At 37.6% G+C, this 26,674-nt stretch overlaps 1 protein-coding gene across 1 annotated transcript in view; it reads right to left on the bottom strand.

The window, feature by feature from the left end:
- LMBRD1 (LMBR1 domain containing 1) overlaps positions 1 to 26,674 on the bottom strand; it is a 76,368-nt gene that overhangs the window by 11,251 nt on the left and 38,443 nt on the right. Inside the window, exons 8-14 of the mRNA XM_084515003.1 lie at positions 24,558 to 24,683; positions 22,761 to 22,913; positions 11,744 to 11,808; positions 10,882 to 10,984; positions 9,611 to 9,715; positions 8,225 to 8,374; positions 7,195 to 7,273 (exon numbers count right to left, since the gene is read on the bottom strand). Of these exons, the coding sequence (XP_084371129.1) occupies positions 7,195 to 7,273; positions 8,225 to 8,374; positions 9,611 to 9,715; positions 10,882 to 10,984; positions 11,744 to 11,808; positions 22,761 to 22,913; positions 24,558 to 24,683 (781 nt within the window). The remainder of the gene's footprint in view (positions 1 to 7,194; positions 7,274 to 8,224; positions 8,375 to 9,610; positions 9,716 to 10,881; positions 10,985 to 11,743; positions 11,809 to 22,760; positions 22,914 to 24,557; positions 24,684 to 26,674) is intronic.

Here is a 26,674-nt window from a genome sequence, read left to right as displayed (position 1 = left end):
ATATATTTACAGACTATAGGGAAACCTTTTAATGAGATTCAAAGAGCTAAATCTGTTAATCTCTTTTTTCATAAATTTCAAGGATGATTTTACTTCAGTTTTTAAATGCTGTTAAGTGAAGAATATACTAAGTGCTGAAGGGCCATGTACCTAGTGATAAGGCAGAGCATTAACCAATGACTGAAATCTGAAGCCACAAATTCCAGAGATCACATCCTTCTATAAACCAATGGATCAGACAGTAGATGGCTCTACAGTAGATTTTCTGTTTCATCTGCAACTGGATATGATTGGCAATGCTGTGTACAGTTTAGGTTAATCACCATAACTAGCCTGAAGCATTTGGATACAAGCCCTATAATTGCCATTTCTTGCCTTTAAATCACAGACTTAATTTGAACTTCTGCAAGAGGTATTTTCTGAGAGTCTTCCTTGAACATTTGTTTTTAAGTAACAGAAGACAAACAATTCCTATTTTAAAGACCCAGATATTTATTAACTTTGAAGGCAATATCCTAGAGAGGAATAAGGATACAAGATTCCAGAAAGCAAGCAACCAATGGTCAAAATAAAATAACATTTTCACTTTAATCAAGCCACTTTCCGTTCACCACCTATCCCCTTTTCCAGTATCAGCTTTGTACAAGCTTCAGCTTACAGCAGTTCAGAATTCCCAAAACTACATTACAGCACCTGGCCTTCAATGTTAACTTCACATCATGTTCTTTCCACTTCATACTGCCCTCTGCTAACCACTTTAGAAAAAAGTAAGTCTGTCCTGTGTGACTGAAGGATTAACTGCCCCACCTCCCTCATCCCTCCCCTTCCTGAGAGGCAGGTAGATGGAAAAGGATTTGGAGGAAGAGGAGGAAGAAGAACCTTTAACAGATTGATCTTGACCTCTTAACATCCTCACATGGAATACTCCTGTAGTCCTTAGAAGAATTTATATCTGGTTAATACTCAGAGGCATTTCACAAAGCAGCACAACTTTCCATGCTGGAACTCCTTAATTACTCTCTGGAGAAAAAAGTAGTTACGACTATCATTAAAGAGTCAAACTTGAAAGATCTGATGCCAAATCCTTTTAAATAAAAGTTTGAATGTGAATGAGTGATTTTATCATTAATGATGCTCTCAAAACAATGGCTACCCATTCTTTCCCACTTTGTCTTTCCTTTACACACAGAATTTACAATGCATGTGTGTACTCTGGTCATATTCTTCTCTCATAGTTCAGATTCTATTTTTCAGTCATCCATGCAGGACCACAGATCCTAGGCACTGTAATAGAAAGGGCCTATTCATGAAGGTGCTCTAAGTCTACTGAGCAATCCTTATTCAAAGATGGACAGGAAACATCTGTATGTAGCTTCATGAGCCTGCTGCCTATTTTTTTCTGTATGGCTGTTCTTCAGCATGTTATGATATGAATTTGTCAGCTGTCTATACCGAAATAAAAGAAGATGAATTTGATTAGACCAGCAGAAGCAGCTCCCACCATTTTACTGAATATTTCTAATGTGTTATATTCTCAGTTTGAAAAGATTTGGTGGCTTTTGCCATTTAAAGAGACCAGATATAATGCCTTAGTTGGAAGTACTGCCTTAGAGGATCATTCTGTAGGCATTGGTAGGTTTCTTACTCAAATGAGTACTCACACTGGGTTCCTTACTTCCTTTTAAGAATAGGTACATACTCCTCAATCGTTTTTAAGGAGTTTTAACTCTTACTCCAAAGTATTGATAATATCAGAGCATCTCACTTCACTGCTGGACTTAAATCCAACAGACGTTGGATTAAGATGTTGATCCAAGAAGACAATACACAGCTGCTGTTGCTTTACTGCTGAACTCCAGTTAACAGTTCAGAATACTTAGTAAGCACGGCCTTTTTGCTCTCCAGTTAAGATCTCTTGGAGGGAAAGAAGGAGTAATTCAGAGCAGCTCATATCTGTTAACAGTGGTAGGTACAGAAAAAACAGGTGTAGGAATTCGTGTTTCTGTGACTATGTTAATGAACAGTGTAATGCAGAAAAAAATAAAGGAATCTTAGCTACTCACACCATGCACAGCTGCTATATTGGGCTGTCTGGAGTCAAACATGCACCATTGTACTCATTTATTGAGTTGTTATGATTATGGAGAACTTCAATAGTGTTAGCTAAAAGTGGAGGTTCAGGACTAAGTACTAGGCAAGGTCATCCAGAAAAGTAACAGGAAAGGGTAACAGTCTGTGCTAAAATCCCTGTTTAGGACTTTTGTGGAGCTTTTCATAATTGCAAATTAATTCAGTTAAAACAAGCATTTGGAAATAGCAATCTATGGTCTTAAGATGCTTACTACAGAAGCACCAATATTAAAAGCACAAGCAAGTAGCTCAGAACATTCACTTTACACGTCTCCTAAATTTCTCTTTTTAAGGAGAAACAGAACATGTTCCTGTTTTGGCATTCAAATGTGTGTCACCTTTATAACTCGAGTGAAATCTAAATCTAGTCTGCATTCAGGCTAAAATAAAACCTGAGGTCTTGCATTTATTGACTTCCAGGTAACAGCACAGTCCTATAAGAATCATAGAATCATTTGGGTTGGAAGAGACCTTCAAAAATCATCGGGCCCAACCACCCACTTAACACTATAAATTCACCACTAAATCACATCCTTAAGTGCAACATCCACACGTCTCTGAAATACCTCCAGGAATGGGGACTCCACCACCTCCTGGCACAGCAGAACCACCCTTTCCCTAAAGAAACTCTTCCTGATATCCAATCTAAACCTCTCCTGGTGCAGCCTAAGGTGCTTTTTATAGTAAAGTTCTGGTGATTTACATTATTGTAAAATGATTAATGAGAAAAGTATCGTAAGTTATATAGTGCATTTCAGCTAATAAAAATGTAACAAGACTGAGTGTAGCAAGTACTGTATGGGTGCCTAACAGATGTAAAATCCTCTGCAGCAGGGATGCAGTACATTTCATGCCACACCTAGGCAGAAGCTTCCAGATATTTTCGTTGGATAGGTACAGACTTCCTACACAGTGCAATAGTTTAAGCAAGCTGTACCTTCTTAGTCTGTAAGAATGACATTCAGAACCCCACAGGTAGGGTGGTTTACCTTTTTTTTGTTGTTTGTTTTTAAGTACACAGTCACGTGGTAGAGAATATTCTCATGACGTTATTCCCATGATGTATGTTAAGAAAAAAAGGCAAAACACAATTAAACAGGAAAAGTCATCTTCCAGAGATAAGAACAATGCCACGGCACAGTAGGAATTGAATGCTACTGCTGCAAGCTGCCAATTAATACAGGAAATCCTGCTCACATTAATGCTTAAAAAATTGATACAATCTTTTTTCTTTCTTGCTTTATATACAGTTGAAATCAGTGTAGGTCTATGAAAAAGGCTCAGCACTGTGCCCAGCATTTAACGGACCTTGGGTAAGTCTCATTTTTCCAATTAAGCAAAAGAGTTCAAATCAAAAGGATTCACAGCCTGTTATACATTTAAAGTGAACGATGCTTCCCATATTATAAAAACACTTATGTGATTTCCAACCTAGAAAGAGACAGATACTGTTTATAAGATCTCACAGTGGAGGCTGGGAAAAGTCCTAGGTAAAGGCTTTCAGTTGAGTCACTGTTCACTTACATTAAGTCCTGTTAACCAGTTTAGCTAAACCTATACCAGTTTTTCAGTGCATTAGTCCAACTCCAAAAGTTCTTCATCACATAATTGAACCTCCTTTGCTTGACCTTATGCTCAGTTGAACTATGCACCCAGCACTTCAGCTAGCAATACTCCCTGAAAACAACAATCAAGTGAGATCTTTACCCAACTCTATCAAACACTGAGAACTAATGTTTGTTTTGCCTATAACATAGGAAATTTGCCATTCCAAAGACTTCTTTAAACTTTACAAGAAAGAAGTACATATGAATCAGAACATAAGCCTTTTGTGCAACTAAGAAAAGTCATTTTGAGTTACAAGATGTAACCTGCTCTATTACTTCCTGACTTCTGCTTTGTCTGTTTCCTGTAGTTTGTGCTATCATGGCCTTTGGCATTCAGTATAAAGCAGATTCACCTGCATACCAGAAGGAAATAATGCATAAAAGGTTTAGTGCATGAAAGCAGACAAAAACATTAAAAATTCATGAAATATATATTTAACCCTAAGTATCTGAGGGTTTTTTTAATACTAAAATTGTATTTTAACTGCCTTACGTTTCTTTGGAAAATGTAACCTTCACTTTACAACTGAACACTGGTTTGAAACTAGCACACGGTTAACATTCCCCATTAAATACTGAAGTTTCAACAATAGCATAGTTTTCCAGTATTAATTGCTATAACTATCATAACAATATCAGATGAAGCTTCTTCTACCACCTCTGAAAAAAGTGCACTAATAGTAGAAATCATCTCTATAGTATTTGAGTACTCAATACTACTGAGCTGATTGCTATAAGCTCATCAATCAGCATTGTTATTAAAAGGTCATAGCTCTAAGTAAAAGCACCAATAAGAATGAATTCAGTTCAAACAAAACAAAATAGAGTAAGTGCTGAGAAGACAAATCAATACTTGCATTTAGTTCTAGTTCAGTGGTTTTCATAAGATAAAACCCTAGCACCAAAGAGGTCAATAAAAAAAAACACAAGTGCTTAGCCAACCTTTCTCAAGCTAGTTGCATCTGTTTTCACTATGCATCTAATATCCTTATCAAGAAGAGAAATTACGTTTAAAACCTAGTTTCTATCTTCAGTATGTTTCATCTGACAATGTCTCCTAGCGGATCACAGAGTACCGAAGTAGGATCCACAACAGTTGTTTCATTAATTTTCATTACCAGGTACTAAAAACAGCAGGTACTCTGCAGGCAAGTACTATATTTCACCTCCCTAACACAGTCCATCTAAGTGACTGGATCAAAGAATGAATGGTTTTCATTAAACATTCATTTATTAAAGTTGAAGAAATTTTTCTTTTTTGTATTAAAAGATCATAACCTGACAGTATTTATAGATACAAAACTCCACTAAAGCCTTTTGATCGCATTAACATTCACATTTAACAAAAATCCATCCATCTTCTTCTACTTATACAAGGCTAGCATAAGACAGCATATCAATACCTTTGCCACCTCTTTTCTATTAAAGCAGGCAAACATGATGCATGTTAACAATGGCAAATCGAAGTCATCATTTACACAAGCCAATTTTTGCATTCAGCCCATCAGAAGACAAGCTTTAAGCACCAGCTATATTGTTTCCATCGCTCAAAGAAAATTATGGAAAAAATCACAGCAAGTGTTTAAAGTACCATCAGCTACAGGTGAAATCTAGGGAATTTCTCAGTCCAACCTCACTTCCTTCAATTAAGAAGCAGTCTGTGAAAACAAGACCACCTGAATTTCTCCCAGGAAAGTGAAGACTAATGAGCTCAGTGATGACAATGAGTACATTCTTCTTCCAAAAAAATATTTGCCAAGACAAGAAGCTGTTTAAAAAAAAAAAAAAAAAAAAAGATCTGCATAGCTTCCTCAAAGTGATCTTTCATATTGAAAGATGACTGATTTTACTCTTCTGAACTTTGCTACAGAAGAGCTTCTATTTCTAATCACAACGATATGGCAACTTAATTATGAGTTGAGCTATCACATTCCTCAAAAAAAACACAGCACTTCACACATTACATCATGGCTGAAAGCAGCCATCATAAATAGAAAGGTGAATGAAGTATCAGGGAGACAGGAAAAAAACTACCCCCATGGTAGTTTTCCATGTAGTATTCCTTCCACCAGGAAGGAATAAGAGCAACATCTACATACTAAATTTGATGACAAGTGTAAATACAAGGGAACCATCCTGCAAAAGACAGACTACAATGTGAAAAATTGGGAACAAAGAACTGATGTCCAGTTAACTGCAATAGTACAAAAACGTTTAAAATTAAATATCTTACCCAATAACACACACAAATGGGATGAGAAGCTGAGGAGTTGATCAAGTCTTTTAGAAGCATAGTCAGAGATCAATAGTTACAGAATGAGAAGATGAGAATGCAAGAGAGGTATTTATCTATTTTAACAAATACAGACACCGTCAAGCCTTTTAAAGTATACTAAGGCATGTATAATTCAACTTCTCTTTACACAGAGAAGCTGAAAGTTTGCCAGAGAAAGGAATTGAGAGCTTCAACTTGAAAAAAATCTGGACCATGCTGAAGGCCATAAATCTTTTGCTGAGATCAATTTTTTTTAAACAAAAGACCAAAGCAATCAATAAAAATTGATAGTGGCCTTAAATGGCAGTATCGGTATTGAAATGGCTAGTGCAAGTCAAATGGTGCAAGAATTATTTATATGCAGAAGGGAAGACAACATTAAAAAAATCCACCATGACTTCATTTAGCTTGGTTTCTTAATGAAATTCCCAGCTTTAGCCAAGTTTCAAAGAGGAACAAAATCTATACAAAGTGTCTCAAAAAATTCAGCATTAAGGACTGCAAAAATGGAAAATCAGGGAAGGCTCCCCCATTATTCATCTGCTTGCTAGTCATTGCTCCCCGCTCCAAATCACCCATGGCACAGTTTCTGCCCAAACAGCAAGTCAAAAAGGGATGGTTAATAACAGATGAGAAAGTATTACACTGGATGTCAGAGGGAATAGATTAAAATTAAGAGGATTACAGGACAATAGCTTAAGACATCTAGTTCCTCTGGTATTGTTGCTCTAGGAATAGCCTGTACTTACATCTTAATAAAAATTGCAGAATTATCATCTGTAAATTCACACTGAGAAAGTCAGATCTTAATTTTATTGAGTACATTAGAAATTCTGATAGAATACTTCTCCACGTATTTCTATGGTGAGCATACACTAGTGTTTCAGATGCTAAGCTATTCAGTGCCTAGGGTTTATTTTTAAGGTATTCTACATACATATTGAAGTAAATGGAAGACTTTAAAAGTTAATTGCAATGCCCTGATGTACACGGATTCTACGAAAAACAATCTTTTCTTTAAACATATTCAATAATCTGTCAGTATGAATTTTCTGAATGTAACTGTGTGTCAAAGCTTCATATTACACCAAAGCAATTCAAAGTCAACAAAGAATTAAGCTGCTTATTATGGCTGAGCATGGACATACAACATAGGAAACACAAGAAATTAATTCATCTTACCTTCAGGTGCATCTGCATCACAGTCTTTAGAAACAAATGTTGTGACATTCCCTGGCTGGCCATCAGTTGTCTTATTACTCTGCATTGTAAATATGCAAAATTAGTACACCAAACTATCGTAGCATTTTTCCATAAACTATGGTAGTCTCTTAAATAAACACCTTTCAATAAATAAATACATTTAGAGAAGAGTCTTCCCCTAACCTCTTACACATTCAAAAGTATTAAGATTTTGAACAGTAAATGTATTAAGTAAACTATCATTTAAGAGTAATTTAATATGGAATTTATAAGTATGCTTTCATTTAGAAAAAAATAACAGCTTGTGAAAACTCATGCAAAATAAAAACTTCATCTCCAAAATTAAATCTTAATTTTTCAAACATAATTTGGAATTCATGTTTGGTGATGAAGACGCTATGGAATTGTTAGGCTTGAATAATGATACTGAATCCAGTTTTATTCTGGTTTAAGATGATAGCATCCAATATAATTAGATATCCAGGGAAGAAAAAGATCACGCTGCAAGTGAACTACTGAAAATCTCAAACACTCCTGTTAGTGTCTCAAACTGCATTGCAGCTTTAAAAAAAATGACCCTAAAATTCAATTAATCAGTACATACACATTTTCTTTTTGATTATCCTCTACTGTACAAAGCTGTATCTTTGTCATCTCTCATAAACATGCACATAAAGACAGCAACTGTAGAATAGCAACGCTTCCTAGCCACTCAGCAACCTAAAAGCATATCAGCACAAAGCCCAGTGGAAGCTAGCAGCTGTATTATCAAAAGAAGTGAAGCAATATTCAAAGTTTTGTACTGTGTGAAGATGCTCAAGGAATTAAATCACATTACATACAGTACAGCCAATTTTTGGCTTGTGCAGTAACAAGAGACCTACTAGTAGTTGAAAAATCCTGGCTAACAGATCCTTTAAAACTGAAAGTGAGCCTGGCTTTCAGTCACTGTAAACAGTATGTTTATTTTTTTAAAAAAACAACCCCCATACAGCATGTTACTTCTCACCTGTACCAAGTATTTTTGGCTTCCATACATTACATATTGAGGAGCAAGACTGTAGATCATGTAACTTGTATGAAGAACTATCAACAGAAGTATCATACAGAGAAATAAGAGTGCCTGAGGTCGAGTTTTTCCTCGTCTGATTTTATACAGCTAAAACAAAAAACATACAAATATTAACAACTGAAATTCAAATTTTTATTTTTTAAAATCTTACATTTCTCTTTAATCCAAGTACAAGTAACAGGTTTAATCCTCTCAACAGAAGTGGGAGGCTGCTATAAATTCTCCTCCAGCAACTCAATTCCGTTGAGTTAAAGCAGACTTTCAGATATTTTCCTGAAATTCTAAGTACAACTATTCAACTATTACAATTGTACAAATGACCCAGAAAATTTATAGATCAGGAAGCTTCCTGAAACAGTTATTAGTAAGATTTAAATAGTGTTGCTTATCACTGATATCAAGCCCTGCCTTTGTTTGTCAAATAATATTGTATCCTCTGGTTAAGGAGAGATGTCATCTATTACTACCTCTCTGATCAGATCTAAAACCAGAGAAGGGAATCATGAGATCATAACCCCAGGCACTGAGAAAATTGGTGTGCCATACAGTTGCATCTTTTCCACTCTCCTTTGCAGGGAGTGACATAAGCTGTTGCTGTTACCTGTAGATACCATTCTACTCCTGTGATCCCCACAGGATCAGCTGGAGTGCCATAGTAAGGAGAAAGCAAACAGCAGCTGAAGAGTAAATGACGAAAGACCAAAACAGGCAGCAGGCCTCGTAACTCACTGCTTGGAACTCACTGTTCACAATTTGGGAGTGTCACTGCATGAAGGGTTGAAAGTGGTCAAGTGAATGCAGAAGCAAGGAAATATTAACTAAGGATCATAGGTATGATTGGTATACTGTTGATACTGAATTTGAAAAAACAGCTTTGTAATATTATTTATATCATATTTAGATATGCCATATCTATGTACTCTTCTCTTACCAAATTAGAAAACCTTGCTTCCCGCTTAAAAAGCAAGCTAAGCCTTACTGACTGCACATTTATTTTGACAAAGAAATTAATTAATACTTCCATTGTATCAGAATCATATTGCTTCAACTTAAAGGCAGAAGCCAAAGTGGCACTTGTTTCATACTTGACAGGGGTCAGCTGACTGCACTGCTTATCACACTCATCAGCTTTGGTCTGGTAACTCTGCAAAACAGAGTAGCTTTCAAAAAGTGAAGGAGTTGTACAGTATGCTTCTAACAGTCATTACATATATAAACAACACTTATTTGTGGCATCCCAGTATTTATAAAGTAGTACATAAATAGTCATCATTATTTATAAAACATATTCAATGTCACATTTTTAAACAACGTGGTATTTACCCTTATCCAGAAGAACCATATACCCATATTTCGAATCCCTGCCATCGATGTGAAGATGAAGTACATAACAATAGTTGTAATAAGAATATAATCGAGTGGAAAAACCTAAAACAAGAAGCATACAAGCAATTCAAATGACAATATGGTCTTCAAATCAGAAAACAAGCTATTCCCCCAATGAAAGCAAGCTAAGTAGTTTCTACCTATAAGCATCTGAGGTAGTAATTGTCATTCTCTTTAAAAGCTACATAGCTAGTCCCAAATAGAGCCAGAATAGCTTGCTTCTATGAGGGTCTACACCATTAGTTTGTGAAAGTAACTGATCATTTTTCTTAATTTAAACCTTGCCTTAATTTTGAATGAGATTTTATAAAGTTTTCAGGCCAAATACCTGATTCTTTCAAATACCTTGTCAGAACAAAATCCGCAGTGGCAAAAATCATCTTAAACTACACGGGCATTCTTTTTGTGATTATTTCTGAACAGGCTTGAATACAAAACGTGACTGAACAGCCAGGCAGAACACTGCTCTTCGTAGTGACCTACAAACTGAAGTATTTAATCGTTTTTGAAACTATGGGGTAAGCAATGCTTCGTACCAACCCATTATACTGAGAAGGTGGAAAGAACTCAGCCAGGGGAGGGTAAAGCATTAACTTACAATTACAGCTTTTCCTCTTAGCTTACCCACTGCTGTTTGCAAAATTTCTGTGTGGCCATGTTGCATTCCAGCCCTACTGAAGTTAGTAAATGTTTGTTCTAATGTAGGTTTTCTTTCAAAGGGTAATGCATTATTGTAACATATAAAACTGCACAGAGTGTAGTGTATCTTTTCAATGGGTAAAAATAACATTAGAACCCAAAGTGCATTTACTGCACTTACGGGTAATAAGCTATTAAGCACACAAACAACTTCAATGTAGGTAGGCATGAGAAAAAAAATCGGTTTTAGTCTGTGAATAACAACTGGTGTCACACTTGACCATTTTCATCACCACATTTTCAGATACCAAATAGCCCCATGCACTGCTTTCCTACAACAACTGACTTCTACCCACCCGAGAGTTTGAGTTTCACATCAGTACTTGATAACTAAAACAGATCACTGACAAGGAAGTCACCTTGCTTTTACAGAACATGCATCTAGAGAATTTTCTTTTAATGAATCATTTTAGAAATGTAGTTTGCCTTTTAGCAACTTAGCAAAAAAAAAAAAAAAAAAAAAAAAAGAACCATCCTTATATCTATACACCACCAACTCATTTACTTACTGTTTGAAGAACAGGTAACAGCATATTCAATGGATTAGTCAGATTGGTTCCTAAAATTATAAATCCAGAGTCGAAGCCAGCTGAATGTAGAGCCTTGTCTAAACTGTGGTAATAAAAAAAGTGTGTTACGGTTCTTCAAGAACTTTGTCTTCAGTTCAATTAAAAAAGGCAGGTCAAAAAAAGCTGAACTAAAAACAAAGATTAAAAGCTTTTCTGTACTTATATAGACACATGCTGTTTTACCAACACTCATTGCACTTGTTCTGTGGAAAGGTACATTGATTTTTGTATCTCCTTGCCACTTTATTTTTTCCCTAGTTTGGAAGCAGTTTATTTGCCCAGTCTGAAAAATTAAAGAAGCCAACATTTGAGACTACTGGTTAAATATCAGTCTTCATTGAAATCACTACTTTTGCAGCTCTCTAAATTGCTTTCAATTCCATGAAACAATTACAATACAATGCACATGATAATGCATTATATGTCATTTACTGCAAGAATAAGCACCTGTTACCCAGCCCAATGAGTACCTACACGTTCAGATTCACTCAAGCACTCAAAATACTTCTACAGTCTGAATTAAGCTTTCTTGAAGTATATCCTTAATTTCCCTGCTGCATCAGAACTGTTTTAAGCAGCATGCAGTTAACCAAGCTGAACCACATCCTTCTTTGAACCTGTTTTAGCACATTTTGTTCAATTTCAATGTTTTATTACAGTGAGAAAACCAGCTCTAGCTATGGAAACGTATCATAGGAAAGCAATGTGCTGACTCTTGAAGCAAACCAACCCTGAACTGACTTTGATGTTAGAAGAGAAAGTACATAGTTCAAGTGGATAAAAAGTGCTGAAATGTACTTACTTTGACAAGAAGAGAGAGACAGTGAAAAGCAGTGCCACGACAATGAAGAATACTCCCCACACAATCTAGAAGCAAAGATATATTACAATGAAACTGAAAATGCTTGCAGTTGATACAGTAAGTGAAAACTTGTCTAAGTTTCAATGCAGGACTAATGATGTTGGACCAGATCAGAGATCAAACACACTTAAAATAACTTTTTGGTAAGGATTTGACAGAAGTGCTAACAAAAAGCTTCTTTAGTTAAACAGGTTTTATGTCAAGCATTCTAAAAGACAATCACCTGAGATGAGAACCACCTCTTTGTCTGGTGGATACACTAAACTCAGAACCAAGCGTTGTAGTACATCTCACAGAATCCCAGGATGGTTTAGCTTGGAAGGGACCTTTAAAGATCACCTAGTGCAACTGCCCTGGCACAAGAAGAATTTCTTCCTACGATCTGATCTAAATTTACCCTCTTTCAGTTTAAAATCATTATTCCTTGTCCTATCACTACATGCCCTTGTGAAGTCTACCTACAAGTCAAACATGCTACTAAGAACACAGATGTTATATTAAATGAACACAGCATTTACCAGAACACACTACCTGTACTTGCTATATAAAATGGAAAACCTTAACTACACGCATGTATTTGGGTTTAATTAAGGGAAATTAGAATTTATTTCCATGGCCACATTACCACATCTGTGTGCTTCCTTTCAACAGAAGACAACCTGTGCAGAACTTAAAAAGCCTAACTCACCTTTCCCAAACAAAAGTTCCCTTCTGTAGAGCAACTTAGTAACACTGACAAAATCAGTTGGATGGGCTGACATAAAACTCAAGTAAATCAGCCTAAATACCAGCTCCATGTCTTGCTTCTGTCTCCAAGTCCTCAGTTAGTAAGTAGCATTGACTATTTCAAAGTAAGTTTCAAGCTTCAAGTTACAGAAAGCAGCTTTCAAAGTATTTTGACTCAAAGGTTTAAGTTACCCAGAAATTTACCTTTGAAGTGATGTGACGACTTCAGAATGGACCAGAAAAAAATAAGATGCTTAGAACTACCAAAGTAGGAAGAAAGACACTTGAGCTTCAAAAAAAATGTAGATTCAACTTAAAAAACTATCATTCTAAAACACATCTTAATCACTCATGGATAAATACAGATGAGATTACCATGACCACATCACAACAGCCAGATAAAGGCCTCTCTTCTACAGAAGGTTCTAGAAGCACTTCCACACCCCTTCAGCTGCCCAAGGGGAGTCATTTGTCCCTTCTTTGGGCTGGATACTGTACTCAAGAATTTGAAAAAAAAAAAACAAAAAAAAATACATCACCTGCTATGTTTACTTAGCCAACAAGTCATAAGCATAGCTAAGCACAGATAACTAATAAGGACCACTGTAACTGAATCAGCTCCAGCTACCCTTTATAAAGCCAGACGTAGGCAGCTTTTGGCAAGCTTTTGCACAGGGCAATCTGGATCACCACTAGAAAACTGCCTGAGGTACAAACTAAGAAGTTTCTAAGATCTTATTCCTTCACAGCAACCTCCCACTATGTGTTAGCTATACAGGAAACAGATGTTTAATAACAACTAGGACCAGGAGACTTAAGCCTGTATTACTTCATTACTTTCTGCCGACCGTAAACAGTAGACAGGTACCCTTAACTAATCTGGTATACACAAACAAGACAGGGATCTCCTGGAAAGAGTCCAGCAGAGGGCCACAAAGTTGATACGGGGCCTGAAGCATCTCCCCTGTGAGGAAAGGCCGAGAGACCTGGGTCTGATCAGCCTGGAGAAAAGAAGACTGAGAGGGGATCATGTTTACAAATACCTGCACTGGAACAGGCTGCCCAGGGAGGCTGTGGAGTCTCCTTCTCTGGAGATATTCAAGGCCCATCTGCTAGAGACCTAACCTGCTGTAGGGAACCTACTTTGGCAGGGGGGTTGGACCTGATGATCTCTTGAGGTCCCTTCCAACCCCTACAATGCTGTGATATGACCATGTTTTGAAATAATGCATTTCATTATGCTCTTAAAAGTAGATAAGCAGTTAAAAAAGCACTCCTCTTCCTGTTTTAACCTCAAATCCAAAGCCTTTTCTATCTCAAACTTAAGGACCTTTGTTCTGCCTTAGTTCATCCTGTGCTTCTACAGTGCTATTAAGACTACTGAGCCACAGGTTGATATTAATTGCAAAATGCTTATTCTCACACAATTTCAAAGCATCTATTGACTTTGGCCTTTCACTGAAGATATCCTTGGGTTATCTAGATTCTCCTCATAACTGACAACAGCCCAATCAAGACTATTTCTACTCTATTAACCAAAATATAACTGATGAATAAAAGAATACTAACACTCAGACTAATAGCTGAGCTCACAACTTGTGCAGTTGGTCTGAGTCTTACGAAGTGCGATCAACCTGACAGTGTCACGTTTAAAGCATCCTGCAGTTGGGTTCCATTTTGTATCTGAAGAACAGAATAAGTACTTCCTTTCCTCCCTTACCTCCCCCCTAGTCTATGACAAGCTAGAAAAAACTTGCAGTTGAAGCTATATGCTCACTATTGCCTTTTATTTGTCACCTATACGAAAGACAGATCTGTCTTCTACAGACACGGTTCCAGAGATATAACTGTACTGTTGTCTACTAGTTCAAGCCAACTAGAATATCTTAAAAAGATTTTAGATGCAGCCATGAAAATTCACTAAGTGTTTTAATCTTTGTGTTACAGCATAAATGAAAAGCAATCCAAACCCTTGAGAACATGTTTGACTTCAGAGCAAAGGACAAGACTAAAACAAACCTCTTGTTCTTATAACAGGACTATTTGTCAATGGGTGTTAAAAAGCTTTTAATATGAGAACAGGCAAAAACAAAAAGCCTGGGTTTCAGCCAAACAGCACACAGAGGAATTTAGGAAGGTCATTACTCAAGGAAAAAAAAGCAACTCTCAATCTACATTAAAGAGAAGTTTAAACTTCCTATGCAAGATGAGATTTCTTCATACTCCATAGTTCTTTTGAAAGCAGGACCTCAAGGCAATCACAACTCAAGCTACATTACCATCTCCTTATTACCAGAGCTGCTCCATTGCCAGGCCACTTCCCCAAATCCCTCAGCTACGAAACACAAACCCCATCCCCACTCATACTCAAAACATTTGCTGAAGAGCAGGTTGCAGACCTGCTGCCTTGCATTTACATCACTTTGATCAGCTGTGTCTGCTTGGGTCTCCTAATCCACAAGTCAAGTAACCTTATAACTATGTGGTTCATTGTTTTTTGGCAACACTGCTGACGCTACAAAGACAATAAGCAGAAACACTTGCTCCTACAACTGATGCTGCTCTCTGAAATAAATCCCTTTGGCATCTTTGTATTATAAAGCCTCTATACTAGCATGTAAGGAAACAGCTGAAGCAGAAGACAGTTAGAACTGGTTTATTCAAAGCTTTGTTTTTACATTTGAACATATGGCATTAAAGAGATATGGATAAATAAAAACCAAGACAAAAGTGTGTAAATTGGCACATCTCAATAGTAAAAGTGTGCCGCTTCCAGGTCATGGAAGAAAGCTGACTTGTATTCTAGTGTAATAAACCAGAGCAAATGACTTCGGAATACTAATAATTATTGTGTTTTTCTACTTCAACTGTGCATAATCAAATTACAAGCTTAAGCTCTTCTGATATTATTCATATTCTGTTTACACCATTTTTCTTAGCATTTCCCTTCAACTACCTAAACCTTCCCCCCATTATCACCCTTTGAGTTATGCAGTGAGCTCTTTGCCTCCTATTCCTGCTCCCAGAAGTCAGTCAAGCTAAGCCATTTCATCCCTGGATAATTACAAAATGTTACTGAGATGATCATGAAAGTTAGGCTTCGGTTCATTTTGAGCCGGCGTGATCTGCTAAGCATACCCCTCCAAAAACAAACAAACAAACAAAAAAACTAAAAGAATACTTGCTTGCCTAATTGCTTCCTATGGTGAAAAAAAAACAAAACACAACTGCAAATCATCTTGATACAGTTATTCCACGATTTGGAAGCAACAATGAAGCAAAATGAAAATTTAAAGGAGCAGTCATCCTCTCAGAGCTGGTATCCATTAGCAGAACAAAGAAAAGTGGTAGCACGGAAATGCAACGTTATTCAACGGCTACACTGGCCAAGAAACAAAGCTGGATTTCTCACAGGTAAGAGCTGCTACTTGGATTGGGTTTACCTGACAAGGTGCTGGCAGTGGTGGGGCTGTAGGGTTGCTATCTGGTAAGAGGTGGGGTGGTCCTACATAGGGAAAGGGAAAAGAGCGCGAGGATGAAGGAGCTGCATAGAAGAGGTGTTTTAAACTGCACTGCCCATCCCCCTGTGCCATGGGGGAGTCAGGAATGAAGGGGGGAAGCTGAACCTTGGAAAAAGGTGGGGTGGGTGGTGGAGTGCTGTCTTTCTCACCTTTCAAATATATTTTAATTAACAACTGAATTATTTTTCCTTAAGGCGGTACTGCCCATCACGGTAACTGGTACATGATCTCCCTGTCTTTATCTCAATCCACAAGGTTTTCCTATCTCATTTCCTCCAATATCCCGTTCATGAAGAGTGAGGGAATAGCTGGCTGGGCATCTGCTAACCAACTGAGTCAAGCCATGACATGACCTACTTTCCACATTGTGTCAGGCAACCTGGGAAAGAAGTTAAAAAAGAAGTTAAAAAAGATTGTTGGTATTAAGTGTTTTGCTTAACCTAAGTTTCACTGTTATCATATAAACTTAGGACGTGAAATAGCCACATCTCTTGCTTGTTATCTTCTCAGCCTCCCTGATTTAGAAGACAGCTGTGATTGCAAGAAGAAAGCCTGTCAGTTTAGCTGCATCACCTCCTTGAAGCAGATGAACTGACTCATGACAGCACCTGTCTGCACAAGCACATCGCCAGCACAGGTATTACCCAAAGCCCTGCACAGCAATTGCTTACTTTCCCTTTTTTCACTTCTCTGGAGAGAGCTGAAAGATCAAAAGCCCATAAAAAAGGAACAGAAGGGATTCAAGAGGAATAACCTAACTCTCCACCCTCAATAACACATACTTAATACTTCTCCGAAGGCCTTCAGCAACAAGTAGAGAAACTGAAGCATCTATATATACAAAAAGTCCTTGTGTCCTTAAGATTAGACAGAAGAACAGTTTGTATCTCCCTTCCTGAGTTCACGTGCCACCTCCTACTCACCAAGAGAATACTGTTCTCTTTGTAGCACCTTCCATGTACTTGGACTGATGAAAATGCTGTTAAGTCACCGCTTAAGGTAAGGCACTTGAGTTTGTTTGCTCTGCTCACAAAGGGAACTCATTTTCAGAATTGAGCACTTATTTTCTATTATTGCTCACTTTAGACATCACTTCAGTCCAGAAATGTTCTTAAGTCCCCCCTGAAAAACCAATGCAATACTCAAAACTTACCGTTGTTGAGCAGACTTCCATTGTTTCACAACTTTGTTCACACATTGAGAGCAAGCCTAACTACATGCTCTGTAATTTTTTCCTTAAAGTTTCTCTATCAATAGAAAAAAAAAAAATCTCATTGCTGAGAGTATCAGATCAAAGTGTGATAGACCATAGTAAAGAAAGGAGAAAGAGTAGACTAGCTATCTAGATGAAAGGTTAGATTCTGTAGGAAGAAATTAGACTAGTTTGACTTCACGTAGTAACTCCATGTTGTCCACTACTCACATCTTTGCAATCTTCCAGGTGTCTTGTTTTTAAGTGAATTAAAAAATTAGCAGCTTTGTGTCTGAGTTGAACTTTATGATTCTTGTGGGGCCATTCTGTTTGGAGTTTGATATAATTTTATACAGCTTTGAGTAAAACAAATGTAGTTCGCAAAATTTACTTCAGTCCATGTCAAAGAAAACATACTCTTCAGAAAAAATAAAGTTTTGGCTTTGACAAACTACATACTACTACCAGATATTTAGCTCTAACAAAGTAATTAAAGCAAGAGTGTAAGAAGACACTATACAAAAGCAATTATTATTAGAGAAGTCTGAATGTAAGCACTAAATTAACACCGTAAAAACAAATGAACAAAAAACAAGACTGAAAGTAAGTGTTGTTCCCAGGCATATCATCACAGTCTGTCAATCCCAGCAAATCTACAACCCAAAACAAAGCAGAGATAGCACTCTCCTTATCTAGTAACTGACACAAGTAGTTCCTTTGAGGTTGAGGTTTGAGAGACTTTTCCGCACTTCTACATTGATCAGAAATATTATACATGTCTATAAAAAGATTTCTTCTCTTCATCTTGGGATAGAGGCTAGAAAGCTGTGCAGAGGAAAAGGATCTGGCAGAGTTGGTCAGTGCTCACCTGAACATGAGCCAGCAGTGTGCCCAGGTGGCCATGAAGGCCAACAGCATCCTGGCTTGTGTCAGGAAAAGTGCAGCCAGGAGGACCAGGGAGGAGATCGTCCCCCTGTACTCTGCTCTGGTGAGGCCACACCTCAAGTACTGTGTCCAGTTTTGGGCCCCTCACTACAAGAAGGACATCGAGGCCCTGAAGTATGTCCAGAGAAAGGCTACAAAGCTGGTGAAGGGCCTGGTACACAAGTCCTGTGAGGAGCAGCTGAGAGAAAAGGGTTTGTTTAGTCTGGAGAAGAGGCAGATCAGGGTGAGGCCTTATTGCTCTCTACAACTATCTGAAAGGAAGGTATGGGCAACTAGGGGTCAGCCTCTTCTCACAGGTAGCTAGTGATAGGACTAGAAGGAATGGCCTCAAGTTGCACCAGGGGAGGTTCAGGTTGGAAATGAGGAGACATTTCTTCTCCAAGCAGTCAGATACTGGAACAGGTTGCCCAGGGAGGTGGTGGAGTCACCATCCATGGGGGTGTTCAAGGAAAGGCTGGTCATTGTGTTTGGTTTAGTGTGTGTTATCACTAGTAGGGAGATGGTTAGACCAGATTATCTTGGAGATTTTTTCCAACTTTTATGATTCTATGATTCATAAAGCCACGAATTGAGCCACTCAGAAGTTACATGTGTGTGGAGGCAATTCAAATACTATTGGACTAACAAGTTGAGATGTTTATTAAGGTGATGGACATTATCACTTTCATAGGAGAGCTCTAGGAAAAGTCAAAGTAAACACACACTTTGTAACATGCTTCACAGTACAGCTTCAAGTTAAAATTTGCCAAGGAGAACTACTTATCTGCAACTCTATTTTTTAAGTCCTGGATTCTTAGGTCAGCTACTCACTGAGAGGGTAAAAAAAATAAATTCAAACCACAAGAACAATAAGAGACACTGAAAACACTACCCTGACCGTAAATAGCTAATGGTATCGTACACTATCCCATGAGAATACAATGAATTATTCAAGTCCTACAGACACTACATGCAACCAACACATTTCGCAAAATTAAGGTTAATGTTAGAAGTTAAATAAACTACACAAACTGTTCACTTCGATAGTTACAGACATTCGTCTTTTATTCAAAAGGGTTTAATCTAGATTTTAAGTTATCATTGAAAGATAACTCCACCAAGAATATTGCACTGAAAGCTTCTGTACAGCTTTAATCTCAGCCTGTTTCCATTGGTACTCAGAATTAACAATGGCAGTGGCAGGGCAAATTGCTCATAGCCCCCCTCATCTTTACAAAGTACAGGCTAAAGTCATACTAAAATTACTACCTGGAGTTGGCAAAAAAAATACTTTATATGTCAATACTGTTTCACAGAAGTACTTTTATTTTTAATTTTATTTTTTAAACCAGGTATATACATAAGTCAACTAAGATCAAAAGACCATGATGAAAGCTTTGCCACAGTAAGCGTCTCTTTTGCACTAGTTAAGCATCAGGATTGAAGTTCTACACATCCAGCTTACTATTGATCAAGCAATTACTTCACAAGATGCTCATTCGAAATGCATATATTCTTGTCAACATCTCTCACTTTTGCTGGCTACATGTAATTTCAACTAATCAACTGACAGATATGGAATTCTTTGTTCTCTTCTTCCTATTTTCACATGCTTGAGAAAAAATAATGAGATTTTCCATGGCAATAACACAATAGTACATTTCACATTCCCGTATCATACGATGTTTTCAATATATTGCACCACTCCTAACTGTTCTTAACTACCTTATGTTCAGCCACAATGCAAGCTCTAAAAAAAAAAAAAAAGTCATATATAGATATACATAAATCTTCAACATGTGTTCACTGTACCCTCTCTGCCCCCCAAGTAACTACTATTTCCATGTCCTCTCTAGAGGAAGGAGCTCTTTTAACCATGCAAAATAAGTTAAAGGACAAGGAAAGCGTGACATATTTTAAAGAATAAGCAACAAGATGAAATAAAAAAGGATCTAGCCAATCAAGTTAAAGACAAAAATAATAAGGTCTAATTCATGATTAAGTCTATTCGACCCCACATATTCCAAGGTAACGATAACCATAAATCCATGTCCTTTTTTTTTTTTTTTTATTATTTCTTTCATTTTTTGCTTTTGAAGCAAATCACGTTCCAATTATATGACCAAAGCTGCTAGAGCTACTTTTTAATCAGATATACACCAAGCGTGGGTACTGCTTCCAGGTGTATATTTACATTCCTCTCTTTGGTTTATAACACCTCTTTAATCCTCTCTTCCTTAGCCATGAGACAGGCAGACACATCTGGAAGATGCATTGAGCTAGACATGTTTTCTCCACAACCTGTCAGTCAAGCAACTTAGACTTGAGTGAAACAGGTCTTAGCCTACAGGAAACTATTGAAAGTGTTATATCTATTATTCTCCACAAGACGTCAATCTTATTTCTGTAAATGCATCTATTCAGACAAACTAATTTTGAAAATTGCTGGCACTTCTGGTTAGTCTGAAGTAGGTCCTACATGTGCATGCATTACATACACCATTTTATCTGCACACACAGGCTTCAAAAAGAAATGACAGAAAACACAATAGGTTGGTGTATAGGGTATGAGTAGCAAGGTTTTAGCAGAGGTTTTTTTAGAGGCTGCAGGGGTGGCTTCTGTGAGAAGAGGCCAGGAGCTGCCTTATACTGGACACAGCTGGTTCCAACAGCAGGACACAGTTGAGCCCATCATCCAAGCTGGTGGCACCTCTGTAAACCATTTAACAAAGGGCACCACACAGCATGACAGTAAGGGAGAAGAAAAAAACTGAAAAATTGAAAACACTCAGATCATAGAAGGAAGAAGAGGAAAAAGTATTCTGTGCCAGAAAATACGATTTCCTCCACAACCCATGAAAGATGCTGTGGTAGAACAGGTAGAGTCCTCCAATCTGTAGAGGACCCACATAGGAGCAGGTTCCTCCTCTCCCACACCCTACCCACCCAAGAACTGCAGCCTGTAGGAAGACCCACGCTAGAGCACAGGGAAAGCTTGAAGAGAAAGGAGATGAACTGACAATAAACCTCCTTGAAGACAGTGGGGAAGAAGTAAAGGGATCACGTATGGAGTGAAGTTGAGCCTAGGAAAAAGGAAGTGGGGTGGTTGGAGCAAAGTGTTTCGAGTTTTATCTTTGATTTGATATTTATTTTGCTATTTTATGCTATTGCCAATTTAGATAGATTTGGGTAAACTAAATTACCTTCCCCCCCCCCCCCAGATGAATCTGTTTTGCCCATGATGGCAATGGGCAAGTGGTCTCCCTATCTTCATGTAAACTGCCAATTTTTTTCCCCCACCTCATTTTTAATCCTTAGCCCATGGAGAACAGGGAACAAGAAAAAAAGCTTGGTTGGTGCCTGGCAGCTGGCCACTGGCAACCTACCACAACTGGGAGACATACTGTAAAAGAAATCTGCATGTTAAGAAACTCCAGATTCTTCAAAGGACAACAGTGTATGCAGACAAGGGAAATTAAATTAAGGGGACTGAGGAATGCTTTGAGAAAGGAATCAAAGTTTCTACAGCTAAGGAACAAGGAAGCAGACAGCAGATTCGGTCATTTCTCAGAAAGGAGGTCACTACAGGGCTAGAACAAACTCAATAACATTGAGGATAGGTAAAAATAAATGCTTAAAAGAACCTCAGCACAAAGTGATGAGGATAAATGAAATTCAAGGTATAATAGATAAGTGAAACACATGGGTTGATATACCCAGAGGAGCTAGATTAGGGTTGGATAAATGTAACTGGTTTGTGTGCGTGCATGAGATGAAGGCCCTGTTTTCACTTTAGAAGAGAGAAGAGAAGGAACCTAAGCTTTGAAATCAGTGATCAAAGTGTCAATCCTCTATCAACATGATTACAAGCCAGTGTCTTCAGAGAATCCCACAGAGACAGAGTTGCAGCATTCGTTTCCCAAAAGTACAAAACACAACACCAATTTGCAGTTAAGCAGGTAGCACTGTTAGGAGCATTTTTCCCAAGATCTCTAAAATTGACAAAGAGTTGGTGGTCACAGTATCCAAAATCAGCAACTAGCAGCTTTTTTTTTTTTTTTTTTTTATTTGTATGAGTTGTAGAATAGAAAACATGGTATCAGAAAGACAGAAATGTAACCTCATGCTCTTGGAGGCTCTGCTAGGTGAGAAGTGAGAAGTCTGGATGAGCAAAGAGCAGCAATGTGCCCCCTACTCTCCCAACCCCCTGAAGCCAATCATCTACTCAAGGAACCATTTTATTTGCAGGATAATGAAAGTGATAGAATAACACATTTACAAGTCTGCATTGGAAGCAGTCCAAATATTAATATTTTCTTTGTTGTCAGGAAAAAGGAGTAAGGTTATCATAGTAAAAGCTAAACAAAAGTTGACCACAGAAATAAGATAAAGGTCCTTTTAGCTCCAACTTAACTATCTATCTTAGCCAAGCATCCATTCTGGTGTTTTAATCACTTGCTGTGAGGTTGTCATGGGGTATACTAACCATAAGCAGTTGATACTCAGTACGGTAATTGTCCTATGATACATATGGGAAGAAGCCTGGAAGGTATTACATGCAACTTAACTCTCAAAATGTGTCAAAACTTGTTACCTTTAGAGGTCGGATAGCTTCACAGAACTTCGCCCACCAACTTTTCTCAATTGATTCCAGATGCCTCTCTCTCCTTCGAAGTGTTCTTAGTCTCTCTTCTAGCTGTTGTACAGTCCGTCTATCCCTTGATGACAGAGGTCGACCATCTCTGCACTGATTATCAAAAAGTATTGCAAGAGATCAAGGAACACAATCAAAGAATAGACTTGATACCTAATGATCTAAGATTTGTTGGTATATAATTCATACTGTTTCTATACCACTTCAGGTATAGGAAGGCATCTTCCCCATATGCTCTTCAACACCCTGAAGTGACTTAAAGGAAAAAAACTTTTCAAAACCAGCCTAAGCTGTAAGACTAATTGAATCCAGAGGGCATACTAATAGCAGAAGACCAAACTACATACCTAACCTGATGTAAAGATTGAGTAAGATACATTTGTAGTTCTGCATGTTTTCATTGCCTCATTTTCTTCATGATTTCTCACAAATGTAATTGACTAAGATTTCAATTAAATACTAAGGCAGAATCCTGACCATAATCCATAAATCAAAGAAAATTAGGTGGTACCAGTGGTCACATTAAATTATAGAAATAACTAGAACAAAGTCATTCTGTCTTTTGATCTTAATTGTCTTGTTACCAAACCCAGCTAACACTAGGTGCTTGCAAACTCTCATAATCCTACAGTCTTCTGTAACAAGCAATGCTTTATTTTTCCAGGACTTTCTCATTTCTCTCATTGATTTCAGTAATCAAAATGCCTTTGCTGTAGCCATATTTTGCACAAAACCAAAAATGTTACAACTTAAACCACAGAAAGCTACTTTTTAAGTTTCATTATGCAAGATTTGTAGAATGTAAAGATATCCATGCTATACGGAAATAGCAAGTATCAAGCAGAGCCTGTCAGAACCATTTCAACACTGCTGGCAATCTACCACCACAGAGCACGTAACAGCACATATGGCCTATCAGGATGAAAATGCTCACACCTTAATGCCCCTTCTTTTCCATCCCCCCACTCAGGGCTATGAAAACCACTGGTCAAACCATTATCTGAAATGGGTTGGGAAAAGGGTAGGTGATTACCCCCAGCACCTTACACATACAGGAGAAATCTTATCTCTGTTCAGCACTCCCAAGTAGTTAGAGCTTTCCTGCTTCTATTATGCGCAGCATTTCAGTGAGCTGCAAAGCCATCACAGGTTTACAAATGGCATTAGCATCCTGATGTTTAGAAATCGAAATGTATTTCCAAAAGTACACATTTAACAAATAAATGTTTCATAACAAAGTACATTAACTTTGAAGCACGAATATTTAGAGCTGTTACTTATTCATAAAGATGATTAATACTTTGATGAACCTGACTTGTGGCAGCTCCATGCAGAAAGTATCCAATGCTGATAATAACTACACTGAGTAAGCATCAAAAAATTGGATGCTATAACTGGTAGTAGACTACAGTGAGGTTAACGTTCTTTGCTTCCACAAGGTGTGTCTCTTCCATATATCTAAGCAGGACTGCAGAAATTCAAGCTTAGCTCATCAGCACTATTAGCAGCGAGGTACAAATAACTACTGCTGTTGGACTGATAAAGAAACCCTCATCTCTACTACACAAGTACCCACGCGCATTTCCAAATAACTCAAGAATTGCAAGTGCTACTCTCTTCTAGCTTTCTATTCTTTACATTTGTCTGGAACAAAAGAATTCATAGTAACGACCATAAACTGGTAAGCCAAGCAAGAAAAAAAGATCCTTAGGTAAGTGAGAAGCGTAAAGCAGATACCTTGGACTTAATCCTTAGCATACGTTGCTCCACTTCTTCAATATCTTCAGTGTTCTCCAAACGTTCATAAGCTGCACTGGTAGTTCCTTTAATCAAGTTTAGAGGCAAAGCTGACATACCATAAGCCTAAAACAAAGAGGAAAGATATATACTCAAATTCTCCGCTAGACTGTTTCATCTGATTAGTCTACCGTATGTTGTAGCTGTAAGGTATCACAAAGTAGTTTTTTTAATTCATTTTTGAGTAAAACAGAAGGAACACTATGCAGGTTCCAGTGTCCCACATTGCTCCCAAAGTAAATTTCTCAAGATCGTTGAGACAATAACATACATTAAGATGTTATATAAACATAACCCACTGAAGACTTTTCAAGCTAGCCCATTTTTGGTCAAATCATTCACCTTTCTAAAACCTTAACTTCCTCAACTCAGATCCTAATCACAACATCATATAATAAAGGAATTTGTACATAATGAACCTTAATAGTTTTAGAAGTAAAGCATAAACAGCTTCCTTGTAGCCAATAGCCCTCAACTTATTTTTTTTAAATGAAGTTACCTAGAAAGTACCTGATTTACTATAAAAATTTCAGTAGTAAAAAGAACAGCATAGAAGCAAGCTAGGTGAAAAGCCTAAACTCATTTATATTCAGAAGACTACTTAAATATCCATTCACATCCATAAACATCTGTTAGCCCCAACTCCTAGTTATAAATCCTATACCATTCAAAGTGTCTGCCTATTTCTATGCCCAGATTTTTCCAATGCAGTGTTACATAAAATCTGCAAGCTTTCTAACAGAAAGTATGTGAGGTGAGATACGCAGAAGCGTTTCATTGATTCTTCCCCAATCCCTTCTGAATTTTACAGACTTAGGCAAAGGTCAAAAAAGCTAGCTATGGCTTATTTGTTTTATCAGGGGTGGGAGGCTGCTAGTGACAGGTTTTCCATAGTGCTGAGCTCAGCAGCAAGGTTCCTGAACAGAATCTCAAGGAATAAATGCTGTATAATAAAGTGCTTAATATCTGAATATTATTTAACTTCAGAAAGTAGCAGTTTCATAGATGTTCATAGGCGTACTACTTCCTCCTTCAAGCACAGCTTTACATTTCTTACAATATTTAACACAAATGCTAAGTTGCCATAAATGTCTCCGTGCATGCTAGGTCAAATCACATGAGCTTTCTATATGCAGAAATTGATTTGACCTCTTTGACGACCTGCTCAGACACCCTAATGTCTCGTGAACAGTACACTTAAAGCAAGAAGCCATACATTTTCAGCATACTTCTCAACATGCCAGATGCCCTGCCACAAACAGGTATTTCTATGCCCCTCGGACAAATGAGTTTATTTACTAGCCTTGTAGCTCAAACAATTCATTATTTAGCTTAATTACCATTTCACCATAAATATATGCCATAGACTTCAGTTTCTCTCTGCAAATTACAATCCTTGTTTCAAAACATTTTTCTGCAAATATTAGGCTAGGAAAAATTGAAACAGAAGTTTAGTAGTCTCACAGTCTTACTCATTTATTGGGGAATTAGGCTTTTTACATTCAGAGTGACAGTTACCAGTAAGCTCGTGGAACAGCGTTAATTAACTTCAACAAATGTATAGCACATGTCTCTCTCAACAGGGTTCAAACCCAAGGAAACAGTGTTACCTGTTAAATCACCTGAAAGCATTTAAGAGAGGGTAGGAGAAAAGTATTCTCCCTAAAATATTTCTTGAAATGTTCATTAGTGAAGAACACATTCAGCTAGATCTTTCACAACTTGCACTACATAAACATTTTCTTGCATAGGAAGAAGCAGTATTAGAAGTGGCTTTAACTTAGATGCCTAGAGAATAAGGTAGACTAAGATCTCTCCGATCATCAGTGGGATAGTAAGACATACTGCTCCTTCAAATTATCAATATAGACAGAGGATGAAGTACAGAAAGATGAGTGACCTAGGTTTGGGTTGGAAATGAGGAGACATTTCTTCTCAGAAAGAGCAGTCAGGCATTGGGACGGGTTGCCCAGGGAGGTGGTGGAGTCACCGTCCCTGGGGGTGTTCAAGGAAAGGTTGGACATGGTGCTTAGGGACAGGGTTTAGTAGGTGACATC

Source organism: Aythya ferina (genome assembly GCF_964211825.1).
Source record: "Aythya ferina genome assembly, chromosome: 3".
In the NCBI taxonomy this organism is placed as follows: Eukaryota; Metazoa; Chordata; class Aves; order Anseriformes; family Anatidae; genus Aythya; species Aythya ferina.
The sequence above is the reverse complement of the archived record's forward strand: the minus strand, read 5'-3'. Positions and strand labels throughout refer to the sequence as shown.